General features: G+C 42.7%; 1 protein-coding gene across 9 annotated transcripts in view; it reads left to right on the forward strand.

The window, feature by feature from the left end:
* SEMA5B (semaphorin 5B) overlaps positions 1-26570 on the forward strand; it is a 350137-nt gene that overhangs the window by 188444 nt on the left and 135123 nt on the right. For all 9 annotated transcript variants that reach the window (XR_014503687.1, XM_083406846.1, XM_083406852.1 and 6 more), the window contains 2 exons: positions 6879-7081; positions 22311-22410. Coding sequence is in view for 8 of the 9 variants with exons in the window: in XM_083406846.1 (XP_083262972.1) it covers positions 6910-7081; positions 22311-22410 (272 nt within the window). In the remaining variant the exon portion in view is untranslated. The remainder of the gene's footprint in view (positions 1-6878; positions 7082-22310; positions 22411-26570) is intronic.

Here is a 26570-nt window from a genome sequence, read left to right on the forward strand (position 1 = left end):
GATTAGGGAGCCTGTTGTGGAGGTGCCTAGTCACGCCCCCTTAGAAAAACATGCCCAGGGCCACGGCCCCCTCATCCCGCCTCCACACTATTCTGCTGATAGGATATAAATCAGCGTATGTAACAAATAAATAATCTTGTTGCCTTAATGCTTGTTCTCTGAAATCTCATTAGGGTTAGGCTTCAGGGAGCCATGTTCCAGGACCTAGGATCTTGGCTGCCTATTTATGTAGGTCAGATCAGGTGTAGGATCTAAATTGGGCACGGTCAACTTCCAGGGGACATGGCGAGGAACAAGCAGCAAGTGGGTTGTTGAAATTGGGCAAAATCAAGGTCCAGAATGGCAAGCAGGAACGCAGCAGAACCACAGGCTAGAGAAATGAATTGCAAGGACTAAACACTTTCAGATGTAAGGATTAGGATTGGCCTTTGGAATCAGTTTACTGGATGCATAGGTAAGCTATTACTGCACCCTTGAAGTCCTTGGCTTTGTCATTTAGTTTTCCTGGTTTGCAGTAGGATCAGAGTGTTGATGGCACAGGAAACAAAGCACTGAAGCCTGAAAACCGGAAATCCCAGTTTAATATTGGTAAATATTATGTAGGTCCTGTCTGTACAGGAAGATGGGAACAGATACTTAACAACAATAATAATAACCACTACATTACATTTAAGCACTTCTTCTCTGTGTCCTGAGTGCTCTGTGATGGTGCTTGAATGTCTCAAAGCCTTTTCTGGAGTGCATTGAAGCAGCTAAAGAGTCTATATAGCAATGCCATTTGCAAGGCTCCTTGTATCAGAGTTGACTAAATGAGTGTAATACGAATTTCAGGTCATGTTGCTTTTAGCAGGTTGCTATACTTTAATATCCTCCTGCCAACCTAGCAGTTCGAAAGCACATCAAAGTGCAAGTAGATAAAGAGGTACTGCTCCGGCATTTCCATGCGCTGCTCTGGTAAACGGCATTTCTGTGTGCTGCTCTGGTTCGCCAGAAGTGGCTTAGTCATATTGGCCACATGACCTGGAAGCTGTACGCTGGCTCCCTCGGCCAGTAAAGCGAGATGAGGGCCACAACCCCAGAGTCGGTCACGACTGGACCTAATGGTCAGGGGTCCCTTTACCTTTATACTTTTATATCAATAAGAGGCTCAGCCATTGTTAATTATAACAGCATTGGCTGCTCAATATTAATAAAAATAGTTTTTTTGCTTCAGGGTGGTTCTTGGCAATTTCTTGAAAAGCAGTTGACCTAACATTTTTCTTGAGGGGCTGACATCCCAATGGCCAATTCACTCTTCACCTATAGCTAGTTGTGCATAATTAGCAGCTCATGTGAGCAGTCTGTATGAGAAGGGGACATACACTATGCCGCAGATCAGCTTTGTAAGCCAGGATTTTTATTTTGGGAACACAAATTGGTTATGGAAGTTGACCTGAAGAATTGTTTACATTACTTCATCATTCTTATACTGCTCCTAAACTTTTAAGTGGGAGCCTTGAGTTACAGACTGGCATTGCCAAGACAGTTGTTTAACTAAATTGTCTAGTAGTTTTGTTGCTCTTGACAATATCTGTTTTTATTGTTCACTGTATTCTAATGTTCTTCAGGAACACTTGAAAAGTGAACACTGTAAGTTTATCCACACTTACCTTTCTTCTGCTCATTCCAGGCACAGTTCTTGATTTAAAGCTTCATGCCTGAGTGCTCCCCGCTCCCGAGCCGTCCCTGCGATAATCTGCTCTTTAAAGCTCAGTTGGACCAAATATAAATCCATGGAAAACCTGAATTGACGTTTGCTCTGGACTATTCCCACCGCCCAGTTCTCCTTTGCTTCTCTAGATTCTCGAGTGATTTCAGGGGGATTGTGAACCTCAGCTTGCTACATGGATAGGTACCTATAGACAACTACCTGCAGATAGCACCTACATTTGATCTGCCATGCAGCAGGTTTGGCAATGGTTACCACGTGCTGCCTCCACTCTTGGAGGCATTAAGTCTGCTGGGGATTACAAGTAGGAAGACTGCTGTTGCATCTGGGTTCTGCTTTTGGGTTTCACGTAGACATCTGATGGGCCACTGTGAAAACAGGATAGTAAACTAGATGGCCTAATCCAGCTGTTCTTATGTAGTTCTGTTGCGTCAGTTCGTAAAATACAACATTTTATATACAAGGTTTGTCTCCAGTCTCTTCTCTAAAAGATTTACTACTTTTTAGGGGGGTGGGGAATCTTCTGTGTCAAGCCAGTTGATTAGATGTTCTCATCTTCCATCTTTTGATCATGGAAGTAAAGCCTAATTCTACATGCAGAATCCTTTTTTCATTAAAATTATGTTTCCAGAAGAGAAAAGATTATGGTTGGCAGTAACACATTACTTATTTATCCTTTTTTTGGTATTGCTAATTAGCACATGGCCTATGGAAGCCTGGCAGGGGGCACTGTAGAGAAGAGGTGTCTTATTGTTCATAAAGCTATTTCTAATTCTTCTGAAGCTTTTGCTTGAGGGGCAAGTTGTTTGCCTCCCTTGTCTCCACAGAACATTGATGGCCACCTACTGCATCTGATGGAATTCATTTGGCTGAACATTTCTTCCAAATGAAGCCGATAAGTAATTATCATCTGATACAATTAAAAGATATGGGGGGGGGGGCAGGGAGCTAGCAAATGGGAAAGCCTAGTTTAGCACTAGCAAATGTGATAGGGAATGTTTTGTTAACAGCAAACCAATCACGTTTACATGCCTCTGTGGAGCTGTTATTTCTGCGTTGTTTTTATGATGCAAACACACAAGAAACCAATGGCCAATTCTCACTCTCTAAAGGGATTGTCTCATGTGACCCAAGTGGCTCTGATGTTCATGAGGAGCTTAACCATAGAGCACCTGGAAGAGGTGGTAGGCACTACTTTGCTCTCAGGTCTTCACGCAGAGATATATTTGGAACGCTCTCCCTCTGGATTTCCTGCATGGAGCAGGTGCTTGGCCTACAAAGCCCTGTCCAACTATTCTGATCATATAAGTCACAGCGTATACGTGTTTGGTCCATGCTGGGTTATGACACTGTAGGCAGGCAATGATTAGTAGTAGTACTAGTAACTTGTGGTGCTCTAGCTGAGGTGACCCCTCCCTCCCCCAGTTGCTACCATAGGGCAATTCATGTACCATCTTGTCCTTCTTGTGACTTTTGAAGGATAGCTATATTTCAATTTGTGTCTTAATTAGGTAGATTTGCATTCAAATCCAAAACAAATTTCTACCACTACTTGACTAAATTGTTCACACAGTTCTACATATTGCAGTTTGAATCCTTCTGTTTATGCAAGTGGTCGTGCAAGCGATTCCAAAAATGCAACAACGCATCTTGGATTTGATTTCACCAGTCTTGTTTGTAGCATGAGGGTGCAAACACAGCTTGTCTATGTTGACCATATTGGCACTTTTGTACCCAACCTATAATTTCTGAAGGGCTTTCAAAATGCAGCACTATTCAGTAAGTGAGCTGAAAGAGAGGTCCTGGCTGCAGTGTTACAATCTAATAGACAAGAAAGGCAGGGAAGCACAAGGAATACAATAGGAAAGGAAATGAAGGAGAATGAGCTTCCATGTAAAAGCTGGGGAGAGAAGGAATGTGTCTTCAAAAGGGGTATTTATAAACCAGAAACCCAGGGAGGTTTTCTAATATCAGGAGGCAGGGCACTCCAGAGGATGAAGAATAACAAGAGTAAAGGAGATGCAAACACTAGATAACAAACCAATGAGATTATTTTTGCTTGATAAGAAGGCAATAAAATGAAGCGAAGTAGATAAGTGATAAGAAAGCAGAAAGATAAGGAGGGCAAGAAGACTTTTATAAGCTAAAAGAAGTTCCAATGGAATCCTGAGTGGAAATAGAAGTGAAGTAGAGCAAGTTACATGATTAAAAAGAGCAGCATGAAAAACCAAGCAATTTTAAACAGAGGGGAATGGTTGAAGATAGGTGTCTTGTTGGGGGAACTGTGTTTTGGGAATTACGAGGGTTCAGTATGGCGCGGTGGTTCACTTATAGCAGGAAGACATGACAGTGTGGTGCTTGGGAAACCCAACCTCAACCTTTCACTCAGCCATGAAGGTTTTGGGATGACTTTACTGGATAACTGCTCTGCCCCATTCACAGATAACACAAGGTGAACAACTTTGCTGGGCTGATAGATAGGTAGATACATAGGTAGATAGATAGATAGATGAAGAAAACTTAGTACATTTGCTTTTTCTGTAAGTTTGAATGTCGAGTTGTCCTTAAAAACTCTTGCTCATTTGACTTTGTTTCTACAAATGAAACTAGAAAGACCAAAATAAATTCTGAAGGCGTTTGAGCTGGCCTCTCAAAGGTTCTTATAAGCAGGTGCGTTGTCTGTAGACCACTTGGAAATTGAACAAAACTTTTGGAATGCACACCGCACCCTGTACTATCTCACGTAGCGCTCATTTAGCCCCGGCAATGCCTTGATTCACAGCTCACTACAGTCAGAGTGATGCCTTCCCTTAATTTTAGTAGCCCTCGGTGTCAGGCCAAGTTCCCGTGGTGCCTGATTATATAGGCTCTTTCTTAGACACAGCACTTGCTGAAGTCACTAGACATTCACACTGAGTTTTCCCTCTCATTTATCACAGTCTGTGGAGAAAATTTTAATTTGACCAGCATTCTTCCCTCCCCCCGCCTCCAGTTTTAGTGAGTGGGGACTTGGAGTTGTAAAGTTTAACTTCTTCTGAACTGAACTGGTGGTGATGATTGCACTGAGAGTTTGAGGAGCCACAGCTTAGTTTTATTGACAATATTCTTAAAAACAACAACAACACCAAAAACTCGTCCCTTGAAGTACATAGTCAGCAGCAACATATGCCTTCAAAAATATTGTGGCTTTCTTCTTATTGTTTCTTTAAAAGGAGTCTAATGTCTTTGTTGCTGTTGGTACTGGCGCGACTTGAATAATAATCATGTTTGACAGTCTGGTAGGCCTTTCAGTTACATTTGGTTTGTCAGCAATTAATATTGTGGGCCCCAGGACCATTCTGCAAAACTGGACAATATATGCCCCAACTGAATTTGAGCACTCTTTCAGATAATCTCTTTATAGCACAATAAATGTGAAGCCGATTCTGGATCCAGAGATTTCTCTAACTAAATATGATGTCTCTGTGTGGAGATATTGGCACTTTTCCAGTACTTGTCACTATATATTATTACTCAGACCTCCCACCCAAGTTTTCCTGTGCTTTCCTCAGTTAGTCCTCTTATTGCTAAAGTGAGTGCTGTGTGGAAAGTGGTTGTGTGTTGTCAGGGTTACACACTGGATAGCACCTTGTGGGGTTACTTGTGACAGGCCACACAACTACTTGCCACTGTGCCCTGTAAACCAGTTTTAATGGTCTTAGTTCCTGTGTGATTGCATTTCTGGTGTGCTCATCAAATGTCAAATGTATTTATCTGTGTTTTAAAAACCCTACCAGAATTTGCAAGTCTGCCCTCACCTCCTACACTCTATTGCTATTTCAGGAACCTTTACTTCTTAGTATTTTCTTATTCTTCAAACTTCCTTGCTGGCTGGCTATGCACAGCCAGCTCTAGGTCACTTAGTCAGCTTCACTTTACCCATCCTCAGATGCCAACAACTCCATCATTTCTGTCTCCCTGCAGCGAGTCTGTTCACAACTGTTCTAGGAGGACGGGGGATTACAGTACAATTGTATATGATGGTTTTTCACCTTTGTGAAATAGCCCCACAAGTATCTGTCAAGTCTGGAAAAAGTGTTGGATCTTAAAGAACCCCAAGCAAAGTTCTGTTCATAGAATGGGCTTCTCACCTCATGCTTTTCTCCCTGCAGCTATTCTCCAATTTCTGATTTAAAATGGTTCAGCAAGTTTTAAAGTTCATGAAATGGTGGTGATGGGGAGTTTTGCTTGTTGCTCGCTCTGTCATAGGCAACACCCAGTAGTGCCTATGAAACTTGTTCTAACATATTTTCCATGGCAAAATGTATATAGTGATGAATATAGGAGTGAGTAGGGACGCGGGTGGCGCTGTGGGTTAAAGCCTCAGTGCCTAGGGCTTGCCGATCGAAAGGTTGGTGGTTCGAATCCCCACGGCGGGGTGCGCTTCCGCTGTTCGGTCCCAGCGTCTGCCAACCTAGCAGTTCAAAAGCACTCTCGGGTGCAAGTAGATAAATAGGGACCGCTTACTAGCGGGAAGGTAAACGGCGTTTCCGTGTGCAGCTCTGGCTCGCCAGAGCAGCGATGTCACGCTGGCCACGTGACCCGGAAGTGTCTTCGGACAGCGCTGGCCCCCGGCCTCTTAAGTGAGATGGGCGCACAACCCTAGAGTCTGTCAAGACTGGCCCGTACGGGCAGGGGTACCTTTACCTTTTTATAGGAGTGAGTAACTTTCTGGGAGGGAAGTATTATATTTTTCCAGGTTCGAAATACTACGTTTTGAGAACTGGGAAAGTACTCCCCTTCCTGTGCCTCTGTAAATCTGTTTTGGAGCAGATTTGGGGGTGATGTAGGGTGTGGGTGGAGGGAGAGGGGGGAATCCCATTGCACTAGTGCTAATGTCTGCCCATTGCAAGAATTTAGCTGAATATTGCCAATTGTCAACAGTAGTGTAACCTTGAGAGACACTGTGCACTTGTATAAACTGAGCCCAACGTATGTGGAATAAATGATGGTGGTATCACCAAAGATCTAATGTCATGTTGACTGTTCTCAGTGTTGCTGTTTTGAACATTATTGCAAATTGTTACTCATCATGTGGGCTGGTTATGTGAGTGACAAAATAATCTCACCTGTTCGATATTGTTTTTTTAAGTGATCCACCTTTTCCCTAATTTATTTCTTTATATTTCAGGTATCTTCTGGGGCCCTACCTTGGACGCTGAATGTGCAGCACGTCTTCAGTCATGGTTGTTTCAAGATTAAAGGCTGTTCCACTATCATTGCCAAGCCTTTTCCTTCTCACTTTTCACCTCTCTGCATCGCAGAATATCCTTGTTTACTCTGAAGATGAGCAGCAGTGTTCAAGAAGAGAGCACCCAATGATTTCTTTTGAAGGTGGGAGCCCTTCCCTTCCGATTTCTCTTCTCTGGTTTGAGAATAAGCATTATAGGTGGATTTGGATTGTCACTTTCTCTTACAATGCTGTTTTCTAATGAGATGCAAGATGATCTTGTTCAGTGGCATATACTGCTCACATATTTTCTACTTCTTCTCTCGGGTTACAAAACCTGCTCTTCCACAAATTAAAACAGGAGTTTTGGGAACTTCTAATTGGTGTTGTTCTTTGTAAAGTTAGCATCTTCTATCTTTCAATGAAGCGATGGTCATTCTCTCTTGGTAGTATGTGGTAGTTAGATGGAGACCTGTCCTTTCAACCTGTATATTAAGGGGTATTTGGCAGAGTTGATACAAGGTCAAGGGATAGTGATTATTATTGGATAGTAACAGAGCAATGTTCAGGGCATTGAATACCCTGTCTTTCTTCTTGTGTTTTTAACCCGACATTGCCAAATGACTTTTAAAAAACATTTCTCCACAGCTCTAAGAGCTAGATGCTTTCTTGTTAGTGAAAGGAAAATGGAAGAAAGAGAACCTGCTATGTAATGGTTCTACTTGGCCTTAATATCCATACAATGATATTGCCTGCCCTTTCATGGTGTTCAATATGCTGCCATTGAAGCACTTTCAAGCCCATTTTCCAGTTTTAATTATTTCTGAAGTGAAGTGTTGATTTTGCTTTTTCCCTTTGGGATATGGAAGTGTGCTTGTAATTGAATTCTCCAATCAGGACAAATGAGTGAGGCTACTTATGACCTTTTGAGAATAGGAAGGAAAGGTTGAAAGCTTGCAGACCCTGTTGACTTTTTTTGGACGCATCTCCTGAGACAGTCCTAGAAGGAAGTGAACTGCTCTTGCTGCATTTCACATGTGTCAGCAGCCTGGTTTTTTTTTGTTATCTTTTGTTCTTTTCTTTTCTTTTATTCCATTACCTGTACTTAAATGGATTAAACTAAATTAGTGAAACCTTTAAGCCTGCAAAATAAAATGCCGGCTGTAACGTTCATCCTATGGAACCAGGAAATAAACCTTGATTTTTTTTTTAAACTGCTCAGTAAATTGGACAATGCGCTTTATTGGGAAAGAGCAAAAGGCAAAACCCCTGGGATTAACCGAGAACCTGTTTGGCTGTTTAAACCATTAATGTAGTGACAGGCTTGTTTGAACGGAAGGCAAAGCTGAATTATCCTGAACGCACTGACATTTGTGGTTTAAATGGGATCAGGTTAGAAATGATTATTTAGATTTGTATTAATTTTGTGCCTCTGGTGAATATTACTTTTCTTTTGCTGCTCTATTTTATGTTTTATTATTATTACTGTTCAGAGTTTTGTACGTTTCTAAATTGTTTATGAGTTGCCTTGGGGTTCTGGAGAGGCTGGAAAAAAATGTTTGAAATAGGTACATAAACAAACCAATAGAAGCAGTTTGTTCAAAGCCAAAGGCTGTTGCTAGAGGAACCGTTTATATTATGAACTAGACAGCCACAGCTAAATTGTACCTATGGGCTGCTGGATACCTCTAGCTTCCTTTGTTTTCTGGCTACAGTTCCAAATGATCAGCCATGGGGAAAGTATGATGTAGACTCTGTGTGGTGTTGTGTTGTGCAGTGCTAGGAGCTTCTGGTAGGAAATTCCATTTGATCCCATTGAACACACTGCACAGAGACTTGTGCAGTAGTTGCTGCTGCTTGAAATCCAGACGATGTTGGAAGTGATCCACATGACACTGCTTCACTGTGGCTTAGATACCAATCAACCACCACACCGTTGCTAGTTTGGGAGAATAGAGTCTCAGACACACCCAGGGTGTTGAGCCCCGGCACTCTGGGCAGCCCAAAAGAGAATCCATCTGCTGAACAGAGAGAAATTCAGTTTATCTTGCTACATTTGGATAGCTCACATTTGGATAGGCTGAATCTCCACCTGAAGCCCCCAAAGTCACAAGAACAAAATTGGTTACGGACTTTAGTCCTTCTTATTGTTTCTTAAAGTGTGACTCGTGGTGCCAGACCAGCAAGCAAAGGATAACTTCCCCATGGCTCTGCTTAAGACCTGTTATGCTAAGACCATTCATACTGGCTGGTTTAGACATCACGATAAGCTATGCTTAATGGTTTTTCTTTGAAAGCACAGTTGGCAAGTGAGTGGGAGCAACCAATCTTGGCTTAGTGTTATAGCCAAACTGAGGGTTCTTGACTTTGTTTATTCTGGCATGGTTTGTTTTGCTGAAACAAGCCATAATGACAAAGTCAAGAACAAATATGGCCTTCAGATCATAGTTCATATGGGGCAAAGGTAGACACAATTCCCAGGTTAGATGTAATGGTAACCCAAGGTTTGTTGTTTCCACAGCAAGAAGGTTCTGTAGCTAGAGGAGCATAAGATGCTGTCTTCCATGGAGTCGGTCCGTAGGTCTATCTAGATCAGAATTGCATTATCTGCATTGATTGGTGGCGGCTGGCCCTTCTTCAAGATTCTAGGGATTCAGCTTGGAACTTTCTGCATGTGCAATATAGCTCTTTTTCGAAGTTTTGTATGGACTCTAGGTGTTAGCATAACACAAAACACAGCACTGGGATGCACCAGCCATTCTGTGCTTAGGGGTGTTTGAACAGGGGCCTTAGCATAAATAATCAAATGTAAAAAGTTTGTGAGAAGGCTTTTGCTTCTAAAACTGTGAGCAGTGTAAAATAAAACTTCTGTCGTTCCCCCCCCCGGGGGGGGGGGTTAATCAGTTGCTTTTAATGAATGCGTATCTTTTTCTGTCTTCACAAACTACTTAACTGCTTAGAAGTGCTGTGGGCATTCCTATGTGTCGATTACTGCGCCCAGCAATAATTAACTTGCTAGATTGTCAGCTTCTCAGAGAGCATGTTAATTTTATTTAGAATTTGTTAATTGAATTCCCTCTTGGAATTTCCCTTTTAGCCTCCATTGTTATTTAACAACTTGAGAGGAAATCTTCCTTTTAAGAGAGGTAGGAAAGATATAACTGGTATGTTCACTGAGCAAGGTTTATTTAAAAGGGGAGCAGGTGCCAAGCAAGAGAAGTGATTGATCAATGTGATATGGCAGATTTCCAGATAAGTATTAAACTTTCTGTTTGTTTTTTTAACCTAAGGCACATGTTCCTCTATTAGTCATTAGTGGACTAAGGCTGCAAGCCTGTGCTTGCTTATATAAGCTCCATTGAAGCGAGGCTTACCTCTGGGATTTTCCCCACAGACACAGGGAGAAGGGAGGGAAGCACTGTAATCTTCTTTATCTGGTTCCCATGAGGTGACCATCACTCACCATAAGCAACTGGGCGAGTCACTACTTAGAAGCTTGTCCTATTGTAGTTTGCAAATGCCAGTAGCCTGAAAGAATGCTCTGATTTTGTGCTTGAAGCAAGCTCAAATGTTGTGATTTTTCAGGGATACAGTGGTACCTCGGCTTAAGTACTTAATTCGTTCCGGAGGTCAGTTCTTAACCTGAAACTGTTCTTAAGCTGAAGCACCCCTTTAGCTAATGGGGCCTCCTGCTGCCGCCATGCCGCCGGAGCACGATTTCTGTTCTCATCCTGAAGCAAAGCACTTAACCCGAGGTACTATCTCTGGGTTAGCGGAGTCTGTAACCTGAAGCGTATATAACCTGAAACGCATGTAACCGGAGGTACCACTGTATCTGACTCAGGAATAGCATCATGTTAGGTTAATTTAGTTGCTATATTATAAACAGTAGCAGGTTTTTGCTTGTTCCTTTCTGCATCAAGTGACTATTTTAATTTTGAAGGGACTGAAGGAAGACAGTGTGTGTTGCTTAAGAGTTCCTGATTCTTTTCTTTTCTTTAGCTCAGCTGTGGGGAACCTTTGCCCCTGCAGACATTCTTGAACCACAACCATTGGCCATGCTTGTTGGGGCTTATGGGAGTTGTAGTTCAGTAACGTTTGAAGCCACACCTGCTTTAGAAGTTATGGTATGAATACGAGCCTTGCCCATAAATGATTAAAAGTGGTATCCTGTTCCAAACATGCAGGACACCTTTGTCCAGCTTTGCCCATAATTATGGTGAGTGGTTTATTCTGCAATTGGTATTTTAGTTCTGGTAGTTAACAATGTATTCTGATTGTAACCTCCCCTTGGGCTGCTTTTAGCAGTGATATATAGGCTATCCATATTTAAAATGAACGAATACATCTTGAAAATAAATATTGTTTTTAGTGCGTTAGGTACCTGCTTAGTTGGTTAAAGGCTAGGCTAAAAGGCCCTTCCCATTCACTTGGAGCTTATGAGAGGATGAAGGGAGCCCTGCATGGTTTGCCTCCTCTGTCCTGTTTTTTTCTTGGCCATTTTGTTGTGTAAGCCTGCCAGTAGGGACTGCCCAATTTTAAGGTTAGTGAACCTTTTCTAAGTAGTTCATGTTACGCATGGAATATGATAGAATTGGAGTTTCCTGGCACATTCAGATCAAGAAGAGGAGGAGAAGATAGGGGGCCTAGTCACAAGCAGTTTCACAGAAGCTAGGGATTTGGGTTCCTATGTACAAACAGTTCCCAGGGCATCTGCACTGCAGCAGTCAGGAACCTCCATGGATTTCCCCCTCCCCTTAATGTCCACAGCCTCAGGGGGAAAGGATGCCTGTGGGCTGTTTGGTGAGGTCTTTTCTGTGGGTCTACATCAGAAGGCACAGCCTTACTGGTTAACCTTTTCCTTTTACCAATCTGGAAACGCTATTAGAGCATGGATTTTGGCTAAAAATAAACCGACCATCAGCTGCTGCATTGCACACATGCCTGGCAGTGTTGCGGGTTGTTTCAAAGAGACCCATGGGCTTTCCGTTATGGATTTCTTGCCCATTAATGAAATCCCATTGAATGTGAAAATGTGAAAATGAAATGAGAGAAACCGATGCTGACAATTTCCTGTTCTGTAGAGTTTATTTGTTTGGATAATGCCACTAATAAAGCCATATATATTTGCTATTTTAGGAAAGCTGTGTCCCCGTCCCCCCAATTTTTTTTTTCTTTTTCTTTAAAAGCAAGTATTTCAGAGTAAAATTCAGCACACTTTACAACTACAGCAACAGTATTTCTTTTCTGTTTGTCTGTCTTTGGAGTTTTTAGACACTTAGCATAAACCATGATGAGAACTAATAAAAATAAATCAGTGTGGTGAGCCAGAAAGACCTCTGGAATAAAAGACAGATCTGGGAAAAGTGCCCTTCATTCACAAAATGCTTCACATACAGAGAGTCGCTCACGAGCTGGAAAGAAAAGGAAGATTTTACGGTGTGAATTAAAGAGGGGAAGTGATTCAGTGTCTCTCATAGGAGGAGTGAAAGAGATCATTTCACAGAGCCGAGGCAGAATAAGAGCCACCTCCAACTAAGGGGTAGGGGATGGGGAATCACAGGAGGCAAAACAGAAGCATCCAGAAATGGAGAAGAAAGAGTGCTAATGTCAAGGAAGACTATGAGTGAGAGTAAGCAGGCTATCGGTGAGAAAAGAGAGGGCATATGCATAAGTAGGAAGGGTGTCCAGAGCTGAGAATGCCTGTGCTATTTAAGTCTGTGTTTACATCAGCAGAAATGTTAGCATTATAATCCTTAGTGATTTGCTTCATGGTGCATCATTCCTTATTGAACACATGGGAAAAAATACTTTGTATGATATATGTGTGTGCATACACACACGTACATATATACAGTATGCATATTTTCTGGTGTGTGCCTAAGATTTAGATTTTTAAAATTAGATTAAATTTGTGTGCGGTCAGATGTGCACCTTCTTCGATCCTGATCACGAGCCTGCTTTTCACAAAAGTATTTAAATAGATCTATAAAATACCTATTTTGTATGCATAACATTTCAGGCTTGTCCCCAGGGGTGGGGGTTGTCCCTGAGAATCAGAGTAGAAAGTATTGAGTATAGTTGTACCAGTGACTTGTCTCTGGTTATAATTCATGCTTACCTGTGATTGTTAGGAGTCTTGTGGAAATGCTGTAGGAGGTTGATCAGATGATTGAGGTGAATGGCAGGAAATTGGGGAGTTGGACTTAGATGAAACTGGGGAGAGTGTTAGAGGGATGGGGAATGATAAGTTGGGACCCCAAGAAGTGAGCTGGGAGTAGACCTGGATCCCATGGTGGGATATAGCAGGCTGTCAGAGGAGCGCTCAGCCCAAGTGACACTGGATATCCCAAATTCGACATCACCCGCTCTGGCGCTGCCTCTGGCACCTTCCCCTATCAGCAAGCCTCAAATTTTTGCATGGCTGGAATGCAGCCTCCTAAGAGTTGCACATATTACTCTGCCCACTTTTTGTGTCTGGCCACATCACCTTGGCTGAGGCCCTGCCTACCACTTGCATTGCAACATCTGAAAGGTTGCCCCCAATGTTACCCTCAGGCTATGAAACATTCCTGAATTAACAATAGCTCCTGGGTTAAACAATAAGAATGTAGCAATCGAATATTCAGTTACCTAACAGTAAGCCCCATGGAACTCAGATGTTTTTAGTAGATATGTATAAGATTAAAGTTAAAGGCTTTGGCAGTGGATGAGGAATGTGGCTATAAAATGGAGCTGTAAATTTTTTTTCTGAAGTATTGTGAATGTTGTATATGGAGCACTGAGAATATGTACATTTCAATGTTAAAAACCTAGAAGTGTATAGGAGGAATTTAGCCTAACACTAAGGGATGACTCCTATAGCGCAAACATTTTTGCTTGTCTGAGGAATGATCTGTCTTCACCTCCCCCCTCATTTTGTTCTGGCGTTTTTCCTAACCCCACCCCACAAGCCAATTTGGAGGGGCAGAGGGAAAAGGGGAGGAAACCCCATTGTACTAGCTGGCAAACTTGTGCAGGCTGCTGCTAGCAAGACCTGTTAGTTGAATCTGGCCCCATTAGTTGAGATAGGATACCACATTAGGTGGAGGTTGCAAAATTGAATAAGTTACACAAATATCTGCCATTGTGAAATGTCAAAGCAAGCGAATAGAAACAGTAATAAAAGAAGCAATTTGTGCATATCTTCCATAGCCTGCAAAATACTAGCTTGCCCTTTCCCCATGTCCTTTCCCAGTCTTTCCAGAACTAAAAATACCCATAATGGGATTGATAATGCCAAGTAAGTAAGTGGGTAGTCTCTGACTAAATCATTATCCAAGTAGACCCATTGAAATCATGGACCTAAGTCAGCTATGTATACTACTTTCAGTGGATCACTCTGTGATTTAGTCGGGGATAACCTACTAGAACTGTTGGGGTTTGTTGGATGTGGGAGTAGGACTGGAATAAACAGAAATTTGCTGGTCTGGAAGAACAGAATTCTGCTGTCAGGTTTGGCACATAATGATTCCAACCCTTCTCCCCTTCCTTTCCCTACCTTTCCTGATTAGTGTGGCCCAATTTATAGTGCATCGTATATGGAATAGATACATCTGAATCTCTGCTGTTCCCTTGAGCTAGGAATTGCCAGTGTGCCCTAGTGACTTTCACTGGTTCCCAGAATATACCCTCCCCTGATGACATTAGGCTTGAAAGAAGAATTCTGTTCAAGCCAATAGCATAGGTTGTGATGAGTGCTTGGTTAGGGTTTAAGTGTGTGCTGCAACAGTTTCTCCAGTTTACAAATGTGCCCATAGGCCCCAAAAGGTTGACAACCCCATACTTGTTCGAAGATTGGATGAGCATGTGTTTATAGCAGCTCCACCCCACCCTAGACCAGTAAGCTGGAATTCATTAGCACTTTCTTTGGAAACCTTGAATGTAGGCTGCAGTCTGAGTGCAAAGGGATGTCTGTGATGAGGGAACAGAAAATATGTTAGAACCTGGGACTACCTGCTGGGATCATCTTGCCCATGGCTGCAGGACTGTTTTCAAGGTTCTGTTACTTCCCTAAAATGTCCTAGGTGGCTTAGGAGCCCGGTACCTGAAGGAACACTTCTAAATCTGCCTATACATTATATTCATGTATCTTGTGATGCTGTATCTGGTGATGCACTCACACAAACCAGAGGAGACCAGGGGGAGATCCCCCCCCCCCCAAAATGTAGCATCCTGCCGTCAGAACTCGCTTTCCAGGGAAGCTTGCCTGCGGCTTTCCTTGTTATTTCTTTAAGGGGCTCGGTAAAGACTTTTTCTATTCTCCCAAGGCTTTAAAAAACATTTTCAGTACTTATGTCAATTCTGTCTCCTGCTGTTTTCATATTGCGGTGGTGTTTTTACTTGCTTCATAGTTTATTCTGTAAATATATTACTGTTACTACTGCTACTATAATAATGTGAACTGCCCTGAAATGGATGATGAAGGGTGGTATAAATATCCTTAAATAAAAATAAATAACAGCAACAACAGCAGCAGCAGCAGCAAAAGCCTATGCTGCTAATGTTGTCAACCTTAGAAGCAAGTGGGCAAACTGGAATTTAGCTCAGAGCTATTTAGAACACTAGGGAGGAAAATTAGTTTCACAGTTCTATGAATACACAGACGCTGTCAGTCTGCAGGAATGGAATATAGGTACTTTAAAAAAAATGACGGCTAAATTCTGTGGGAAATGCACAAAGAGAGTTGCAAAAGGAGCTTGTGACTCCAAAGACTACAGTTGTAGTTTGGGGGGCATTGCAAGGATTTATTTTTGCCCACTGGGTCTGGCAGGCGCCCAGCAGTATAATATGTTTTGCTTTATTACCAAAGTGTTTATTGTTGAATCAGCTTTATTTTATGACAATGTTCTCCGATATAAATCTCTAGCCTGAAGGCTAATTAAAGGGGTTGCCGGAGGTGCCGGCGGTTTTCTGGAGGTGCTGCTGATGTGTATCCTCGGGGATGCTTTTCTTTTGACTTTCTGTGGTATGCCTTTCAAGGTGTTTTTATTATTTTCATTACGCCTTTCAGCACCGTCTCCAGCAGGGGGGATTACAGCATCTGCTGACAGCTCATAGATTACATGCTTTCAGTGCTGACATGCCATATGAACACTTACTGAGGGCTAGCTTTCCTTTTACAGAAAATGTAAACATTGTAGGCCGCAATCCTAAACACACTTTCTGTTGAGTAAAGCACCTTCTTGTGTTCCGTGAAAGAGGAGAGAACCTAAGGAAGAGAGAGAGAGAGAGAGAAGCTCCTACTTACAAACTCATTTCCATTCATTCTTTCCCTGAAACACACCAGTGCCCTCTGACTTCACAATACAAAAACCATGACAAGACATTGAAATCACGTGAGTGTTATAGATTTACATTATGATCATAAGCATGTTTACTCAGATATGCAGCATTAAATCCCTGTTCCAACCCTATAGGAACCATAGGAACCTGCATTTATACCATTGGTATAAATACTATTGATCAATCTAGCCCAAGCACTTTATCCATCTGGGGTTGGAAGCTTCCAGTCTTGCAGGCCAAACTTGGCTCACAAGGAATTCCAATTTGGCTCGTGAAGCCATTTCTCACAAACCACATCTATCGCCTCTGCAGCTGATACCAAGGTGGTGTGGGTACAGATAGGGCTTCATAGGAACAAGGTCTGCTCCCACTGTCCGTCAGGGAACCGTTGCTCTGGGAGCATTTTGCAGGCATCCACTGTGTGGAGGAGAACTTCCTTGCACAGTCAATGCCTGCAAAATGCAGGCTTCTCTCTTCCCTCCATTAGGTGTTGGGTGGGAGAAATAAGTGTTTTGCCATTCCTGTGCTCTGGGATCATCATCCTGGCATCCTTGCAGAATTGAAGCCCTTCACTAGGAATTTCTAAATATCTGAAACTATTTGAGGCTTATCTCCTTTCTCTTCATTTAAAACCCACCTTTCAGTCAGTGAATGCTTAAAATCTCACAAAACTCAGACTAAAAACATTTTTGCTTTCACCTTTGCCCTTGATGGAGCACTGAAGCGAGGGAAGGGTAGGCTCTCAATTTGGGGTATGTAAATAAGCAACTCTGCTATCACATGAACTGCCTGCAGTTTATTGCCAGTTGAGATTTTGTTTATTTTTTACCTCTGATCTCCACCTGAACTTTATTTACCATCCAAGCCTCCAAATATCTGTGGGTGAGCACATACGAGATTGGGGTGTGTATGTGAATGACTAAGAAAGAGGGCTTAGTCTACTTGCTGGCAAGGTGTTTTATTTGAGGTACAGGGGGAGTGAACCTCCAATGTCTAGCTTGAAAAATTTCCTGGAATGACAGTCTGGGGGAATTTTGATATAGGCAAAGGGTAAAGAGGATAAAGTGGAGGTTAATGCACCTTTCCTGCTCAGTGTTGCAAGAAAAGCACTCTGCATATGGTGAGTGGCACTTCTCATGACTACATCATGTTGTAAAGTTCAGCAAAGAACACAGATTATGAAAATGAGTCTGAAGGACAAAATTTAATTGCTGTTTCAAGAACGCTCAACTCTTCTAGAGCAGAACAGGATGTACTTGGAACCTACTCCCAGGATTAGTATATGATTCCTAAAGGACTCCTGTCTTAAATGCTGGACTGCTGAGGATTTGGAAATGCAGATTGCTGCTCATCCACGGGCTGTGGATGCGAGTAATGCGCTTGCCAGAAGCACTCTTCACTCTTCTTCTTTTCCAGGCCAGTTAGCCCTCAAAAGCCAAGAGCAGCCCAGTCAATTGCTTCCTTAATCTTGTTCTGCTAAAACCCAAACAAACACCAAGATGCTCCAGAAAACAACTGGCATATGGGCCAAATTCATATGAAGCAAACTCTGGAATCACAAATGTATGTAATACCTGAGTGGTGGAACAGTTGATCCGATTGCTTAATTACTTAGGCAACTTGATCGCTTAACCACTTCCATCCAGTGGCAAGGCTTAACAGTGCATGCACACACCACTTGTTGAGAAACACCTATTGGCCTTGTGAATTGGCCATCACCTATTCTAGTTGGCAAGACAATTTAAAGCAATTTAAATACATTTCAGCTGGTGGGATTTCTCATTTCGTCTCTTGTACTGCACTTGACCACGCGTGCTTTGCATTTTATCTCTGCAATTTTGAAATGGGGAACAAGCACAGGGGAAGTTGGGCTTGTGACATTTCTCCTCACACCCAAAGTGGTATACAATTCCTTAAAAACCCAAACAACCCACGTGCCTGTCAGTTTGTTAATTCACAAAAGTGCAGGGTAGAAGTCAAATGAATCATTAGAAGAAAGATAACACACACCCCACGGGCAGTGCGCCACGCCCCCAGGACACACACGGTACCCCCGTGGGCAACGTGCCCTGCCCCGCCGGGCAGCATGTCACAGCCCCAGGACATGTGCCACACACCCTGGACACGCGTCAGCCACGCCCACGCCTGCTCTCTGCCCCCGGTGTCGGAGCATGCAGCTTCGCCACTGAGCTTAAGTCAGCGTGAAAGCTCTGTTATGGGTCAGATTTCTTGAAGAGGCACTTCTGCTGTAACTTTTTTTTAAAAAATCCTTCAAACATACACAAGTTGGACAGCTGATAGGATGCAAAGACATTAACATTCTAGAATCTAGATGGCTGTGTTAGACTTCTGCCTGAAAATAAAATAAAATAAAAGTGTATTTATTTATTGCATTTGTGCCCTGTCATTCCTTTAAGGAGTTCAGGGCAATGCTTTTTATCTGCTTAGAGTTGCAGTTGAAGATGAAGAAGAAGAGTTTGGATTTGATATCCCGCCTTTCACTCCTCTTCAGGAGTCTCAAAGCGGCTAACAATCTCCTTTCCCTTCCTCCCCCACAACAAACACTCTGTGAGGTGAGTGGGGCTGAGAGACTTCAAAGAAGTGTGACTGGCCCAAGGTCGCCCAGCAGCTGCATGTGGAGGAGCGGAGACACGAACCCGGTTCCCCAGATTACGAGACTACTGCTCTTAACCACTACACCACACCAGCCTATTGTAGTCTGGGAGAAAGAGTGACTAGTTGCATGCTTTATGGCTGAGTGAATATTTGAACCTGGGTCTTCCCAGTCCGAGTACAGCACTAGACACTACAACACACTGGTTTAGCCTCACAGAGTAGACCTACTTTTGCCCCCCCCCCCTTCTCTCTACAAAGCTAAAAGTGTTCAAAGTTTTAATATGTCTACTGTATCCCAGTCTGGGTATAGAGGGAATTTGTAATTCTGGATCACACCACTGGTTTTGTGGTTACTTGAAGCCATAACACCATTAAAAAGAAAACTTAGCAGTGTACAGCAAGGGCGGGGGAAAAATATGGCTGTTTCCCCTCATTGTGGGTTAGAAAGTCAAAGCACAAGGGGAGCCTTGATGATAGGCCCTGAGTTGTTCATTTTTAGATTTCCTGCCCTGCTTCCAGCGATGCACGGCTGGGCCGTTTTGGTTTTAATTTTTCATAGTGTTTATATAGAGATACATTTGCAAATGTAAACATGGCCCGGTTTCTGAGGGCTTTTAGCCAAAGTTAAAGAGACTGCTCAGCTCTCCAAGAAAGGTCAAATGTAAGCAAATTCTAGAGTTCATTGGGTCCATATGTATAAACTTCATCTAATGTAGAGCAGGCCTATTCCAGCACTTACCTTCATATGGTTTTGAGGCTTGCTCTTTAAGATAAAAGCGGTGCAGTGCCCTCGGGGATGCCTGTGACCCTAGGTAATGAGATTTAATATGGTGAATGGAAAAATCCCAAAGTCTTTCCTCAGCTGTTACTTTCTCCCCAACTTCTCCCCTTCCTCTTTACAGAAAGGTGTAGGCAATAGAAGGCTTGATGGCGGTATTCAGCATTAATTCTGATGACTGGTAGTTGAGTCTTCTTAACTGAGAGAGCCATGCTGTGTTTAATCATCTCCCAATGATACGGCTATAAAGGCTTGAATTTTTGCCACAGAGATGCATGTCTTGCAGCCTTTAATTTAATAATCGGGGAAAGCTTTTTCTATATGCTCTGCCACCTGCGGTCGTAAATAGAAATCGGGACAGTTGCCTGTTATTTCCCAGGCTTGACTGACATTCAGAACGATCATAGGAAGGATTGAGCTACCTACAGTGCATGTATTTTTCACCCCACAATTCTTTACCTGTAATTTTGTCAGGGTTTATTTAAAAAGAGAGATGATGGCAAAACCTCGGCGAAGTTGGATTGTGAATGATGAAAAGGTGGGGGAGGGGGGAGAGGAAATACACACCTCATCTTTTCTGCCATGACATTGTAATGGGTTAGGCAGGGAGAGGGAGAAAACTCACGTGGGCAAGAAATGACAAGAGAAAATTAGAGCATCAGACCAGCATCTGTAAAAAGGGTTCATTGTTGTAAAATGACCCTCCTATCAGAGAACATAAATGCCCAGGCGTCTGGGGAGCGTTCACATTATCCAGCTCACCTACCTGAAGCATGTTATTTCCGTAGATTAGGTTCAGACAGATTTCTTGCTGCTAAGGATCTATGCTAAAAACGGGTTCATTAGCAAGCAGAACACAGCAGGCAGCTTTTCTTTTCTTTTCTTTTTGCACCTTCTGCAGTGTTGGGACATTATTAACCTGCCTGGCAGATTCTGCTGCACTAGGATAACTTGCTGAGGTGTCCTGAATATCTTGGCTCGTGTAGCAGTGGACCTTTAGAGGAGGGCAGGACACCCCATACATTATGTGCAAGGCAGTACCTTGATTTGGGGGGTTAGTCCTCGGAAATCTGAAGGTGAGATACAGGGTTATAGGAATAGCTCTTATATGGGGGAAAAAGAGCTAAGTGAATCACAGGGAACCATTCTTATTTGGAAAGGTCATTTGCTCTAGGGATTAAAGGCAAAGTTAGAAGAAATTGTATTCTGAATACCTTTCAGGAATAGTGTGTTTCTATAGGGACTGGCAATACCTTTCTGCTGCTGCTGCAGGATTTCTGATGCTTGACAAATTCAGTCTTTAGATTTAATTGTGGAATAACCTTATTTGCATCTCCTGGACTCCATTTTCCTCCAGATTTTGTACTTTTGACACAGTTTTCAGCAACAAAGAGTATCAAAGTATTATTCTGAGAGAAAATTATGTCAATATATATTTAGATAATAGAATCATATAATTGTAGAGTCAGAAGGGATCTCAAGGATCATCGCGTCCACCCACCTGCCATGTAGAAATATGCAGCTGTCCCATATGGGGATCAAACCTGCAATGTTGGCATTATCAGCACAGTGCTCTAACTAGCTGAGCCATTAGGTGAATGTTGTACTGATTTATGAAAGATGAAAAGTGTATCCAGGGGTTAAAGTCCTCATGCAACTAGAATAAGGCAAGGGGAAAGTGAGGATATGCTAGCTGGCTCCATCCCTTGGGAGTTGTCACCTGGCCTTCTCATCCTCCTAATACTAGAGAAGATCTGCAATGCGGAGCTTTCTAGACCCATGTAGGCTTTCTACATGACTTTGACCCCTGCATGATTACAGTTTCTGACATTTAAATTCCTGCGCGTTTGGAGTAGAACAGCTTTTTATTTGTTTTTGGTTTTTTTGTCCTTGCATACACAAATACCTTTTTCCAAAATTTCTTTCTTGATTTTTATTAGACCTGTGTATATCTTTATAATAATGAAGTCTGAAAGTGATTCTCTCTCTCTCTCCCTCTCTCCCCCCCTCTAATAAAACACACTAAACAATGTGCAGTATCAGTACAGTAACAATTATAAAAAGCACACACTGGAGCCCAGGCTGAATAACTGTAAAAACAATATAAATAAAGCTGTCCATATACCTGAGAGAACAGAAACATTTTTACCTGGTGCAGGAATCATAGCAGAATGGGCGTTAGGCATGCCTCTTGAGGTAGAGTGTCCCAAATATTGGTTTGGGTGGGGGAAGTTTACAGAGAAGGCCCATTCACTGGATACCACCCTCATCTATATAATTATTAACAGTAAAGGAGTCCCATCTTGCTTCGTACTTGATCAGTTGATTGGCATATCCAGCCACATGTCAAAATAAAAGAAGTCACCCACTTTGATGGGATAGGGTCTTTGGTCATCAACTAGCCAGCAATTTTGTCCATAATGTCCTACTTGTCATTCTCCCAGATTTGACACTGCTGTTTACTCTTCTAGGGTTGTCTACAATTTTGTCACATGATTCTGCCATACTTTCACACTGGTTTGTACTCCAAGAAAGCCAAAACTATGACTGGATTATATCTTTACCATCTATTGATAGAGCTTCAGTTGGAAATACATTAGCAGAATGTCCTATAGAACATTTATTGCATATGAAACAGTGTCATTGTCCCCCCTTCTTTTTCATTTTCTTTGTAGATCTGAAGCCTTGGGTCTCAAATTTCAGCTATCCAGGTGTACGGGACTTCTCCCAGCTTGCTCTGGATGCCAATAGGAATCAACTCATTGTTGGAGCCAGGTAAATTAAAACCTTCTAATTGGGGCAAGATTGCTTCTCCAGCCCATTCCCGGCAGGTTACTGTCTGTTAAAGAGGTTACTTTTCCAGCTTGCAAGCTCACACAGTGTTGGTCTTAAAAGGAAGCTATAATTTATGTAGAGGGATTTTAAAAACACAGTAATAATGCCAAAGAGGAGAAAATTGCCATTCATTTTAGAAGGGGAAATGTGATAAAAATGAGTAGTTAATGAAGCAGAAAGCTGTCGTCTCCCAAGGATCACAGATGCTTCAAAGACTTTCTCAGTTAGGATTTGTCCACATGCACAAAAACAGAACTCACATAGTGGTATTTAAATAAAAGAAAGAACTAGGCACACTAGTAGAGAATATGCCCAGGTTGTCAGGGCAATGCATCATTACAATGTAAGTCAATTAGCCTTCTGAAGCTTGGCTTGAATGGAGCTGACAACTTGTGTCCTTGATAGGTTCCTTGGCAAGGTAGTGTGATTCCCTGTGACTCATGATTTTAACACTCCTCAAAGAAAACAGCTTTGAGCTTTCTTCCTCATCCAAATATATAGTGATCAGATACTTAAAAGGCTTTAAAAACTCCAGATAAGATTTTAAATGCCGTCATAAAATTAGTACTCATGGTATGTTCTTAAATGGCATTTATACAACAGTGTTTAGCATTTGTAGCTTTCTCCCTCTCCCAAGGGTTCAAAATGACTGATGAATTTTCTTGTCAATCCTTAACAATCACACTGTATAGTTGACTAGCAGTTGATTTTGTGGGGATCTAGGGATGAGAGAGAGTGGTTTGCTTGAGTCCTTCTACTTAGTTCATAGCTGAGGTAAGATTGGAACAGGATAGTTCCTGTTCAGATGTCATGGTCCTATCCATTTTATGATGCCAGCTTCCTATGAAAAATAATTAAGTTTCCACACACAATGTACAATACCCAGTTTTCACATCTTTCTTTTGACTAAGTATTTGACTAAGTATTTGTATAGTTGCTTGCCAAATTTGCTAGGTGAATTTGGAAAACTCTACATTGCTGCTCTCTCATCAAGGCAGTTGAGGTTATCTGTGAATCTTCCCTCTCCAAATCTCTGCTGTTGTAGTACATCTTTTTCAGGCCTACATCTGCTCGGGTATATTCGATCCTTCTCAGGTTTCTTCCAGGTTCCATTTGTCATTGTTACAAAACTCACCATTTTTTAATGACAGGTCCACACACCCTCTTAGGTGGGCGCCTTTGTGGGCCAGCACTCCTCCCACATGCTGTGATCTGGCGGCGAAGGCTTCTCCTTCAGGTCACTTCCTGGGCGGCAAAGGATGTCCCTCAGCTGAGCTTGCTGCCCAGGAGGTACATTCTGCCTGCTTACACAATTGACCAATTGCAAGCTGGCATGGGAGGCGGACCTGGCTGGGCCTGTGGGCTCCACTTGGGTCCATGCCCAGGGCATTAAAAAGGGGTCTGTGGCTGTTTTCTGCAGTCTCTTCATCACTGGATAATATGCCCTTGGTAGACTAAGTGTCCAGTTTAGAAATAAGCATAACACACAGAACAAAATAAAAAAAGAGACCTGGATTACAATACTTTTCCTTCTAATGCCTATGAATCATGTCGAGTATGGTAGATTTTGTTCAGACAAGGATACCTAGGGGGAAAAGCAGCTAAATAAATGTATGAGTGAGGTGTAATGCCTTATACCAGCGGTTTCCTTCAAATTTGTCAAAGGTGCTTGTGATTCATTGAAACATTGCCCATGTCAGGAACAGATAAGGAAACTATGGCTTCAAAAGAACCCTGGTGAGAATGAATGCTGCACAGGAATGCCAAATTGGGATAGTTGTGAGACACAGCATGGGTATGCAGGCAGGTTGGGACAGTGACAAGTGGGTGAAACAAAAGGTGTGTTGGAGACCTAAGAAGAAGCATTCATCATCTCCTCTGAAAAGGCAGCAGGAGGTGTGGACTTGCAATGCTAGAGGTATTTGGATCTATGGGTGTGAGAGATGCCTTTTTAAGACAGTCTTCCATTTGCTGCAGCAGCAAGAGTGGCTGGGGAGTGGAGGCGGAAACAGCCAGAATACATCACTGCAAAAATTCTGTTCCATTTCCAAGATTCTATTGGACCTGGCAGTTTGCCAAGGTGTTATACAACATTTCCTCTTTAATGTATGCTCCTGGGTTGCAACAAATGGAAGCTGTTTTGGAGAACTCTCGATGGTAGCGCTGATAGACCCAAGCAACATTAGCCATTTTAAGAAAAGTCTACAGCATAGTATTATCAGCTTGCTTGTGGTGCCAGATATGTGTGTGAGTGTTTTCCTTCTTTGAAAAACAAGACTCTATATTGTTGCTGAAGACACGTGGGGGTGGTGCCTGCATGGTAGACTATTGCTCGCTCCATGTCAGCTGTTCTGAGCTTTCTAAGAGAGACCTAAATATAAAGAAATCAAATGAACATTGGATGGTTACAGTACTGGATGATTCTGGGTGTCTGATAGAAACATCAATTGCCTTCCTTTGCTTGTTGTAGAAAACCCGAGGAGTTGCAAACAGAGAGAGGAACCCTTAGCTTGTAGGGGTAAATCACCTGGATCTTCAGTGCTGGAACTAGCCTGTGATGAACCATAGCCAAGTAGTTTAGATCTGGTGGCTTTGAAATGCCAGTAGTGGTGGTAGCGAGACTGCTGCTGCTACAACACTTTTGACTGCAGGGGTGATGCATCCTGTTTCACCACTTGAGGTGGAATGGGAACGTGTGCCCCTCTGCCCCCATCATGCTGGTACCACACCTTTCTTACCTGAATTGTGTGCTGCTGCCTGTGAAGTGCTGGCATCAGCACCAGCTTCCAGGGAGATTTTGGAATGGGCATCAGAGGCAAGACTTCCGTCACTCGAGCCAAGCAACTCACATTGCCTCAACAGTGGGCCTCTGGGCCAAGCCTGTCTGGCTGTGGAAACAGTTCAGCACTGCCTAATTCATTATGTCTGTGTAATGCACATATTATTTTCCGTTAAGGTGGAAAGGCCTTTGAGTTTGTTCCAGAAGCTGCAATGTCAGGTCACTTGCTCAGTGAGGTAGGGATATTGCCAACACATTACCCCCACTGATCAGAAGGTTGGCTGTTTGAATCTGCATGAGCTCCCGTTGCCCTGTCCCAGCTCCTGCCAACCTAGCAGTTCGAAAGCACAGCAGTGCAAGTAGATAAATAGGTACCGCTGCGGTGGGAAGGTAAATGGCGTTTCCATGCGCTCTGGCACTCATCAAGGTGTCCTGTTGTGCCAGAAGTGATTTAGTTATGCTCGCTACATGACCCAGAAAGCTGTCTGTGGACAAATGCCAGCTCCCTCTGCCTGAAAGCGAGATGAGCACTGCACCCCCATAGTCACCTTTGACTGGACATAACTGTACAGGGGTCCTTTACCTTCTACCTCCACTGCTGATGGAATCGCACTGCCCACCAGTTAGCTTACCAGGCTAAGTTCACGGTGCTGGTTTTGGTGTGTACATCTCTGTACAGCATGTGTCCAGAATACCTGAAAGATAATCTTACCCCTTATATATGCAATCTATCACCATGTTCTGCAGGTGGAGGACCTCCTGCAGATACTTTCTCATCAGGAAGTCCATTCTGCACAATGTAGGAATCAGGCCTTCAGTGTTGTGGCACCTGCCCCTTGGAATTCCCTGCCCTTGCATATCAGACAGGCGCCATCTTGGCTGTCTTTTCAGCACCTACTGAAGACGTTCCTCTTTTGACCATTATTTCAAGTGGAGACCTTTCCCAAGCTGCATCTGTATTGAAATTAAGGTGTTTTAATCATTTTATCTCTTGTTGGGCTTCTTTGAGAGGAAGAATGGGGTGTAAATTTAATAAATAAAATCTTGGAATCATGTTTGATTACAATTATAATCCTGACATGCACGCTCTCTTGGCCATTCCCCCTCACTGTAGACCAGTGGTGGGAAACCTGTGACCCGTCAGGTGTTGTTGGGCTCCAACTCCCATCAGCTTCAACCAACATGACCTGTGGTCAGGAGTGATGGTAGTAATCACCCCTTGAGAATTTATGAAAATATCTGAAAATAAATGTTTTTCAAAAGAAAATGTTAAAGTAATAATTTTTAGAGGAGGAGTAGGTGTGACAGAGTTTATACTGCA

The sequence above is a fragment of the Podarcis tiliguerta genome (assembly GCF_965153285.1).
Source record: "Podarcis tiliguerta genome assembly, chromosome: 1".
NCBI lineage: Eukaryota > Metazoa > Chordata > Lepidosauria > Squamata > Lacertidae > Podarcis > Podarcis tiliguerta.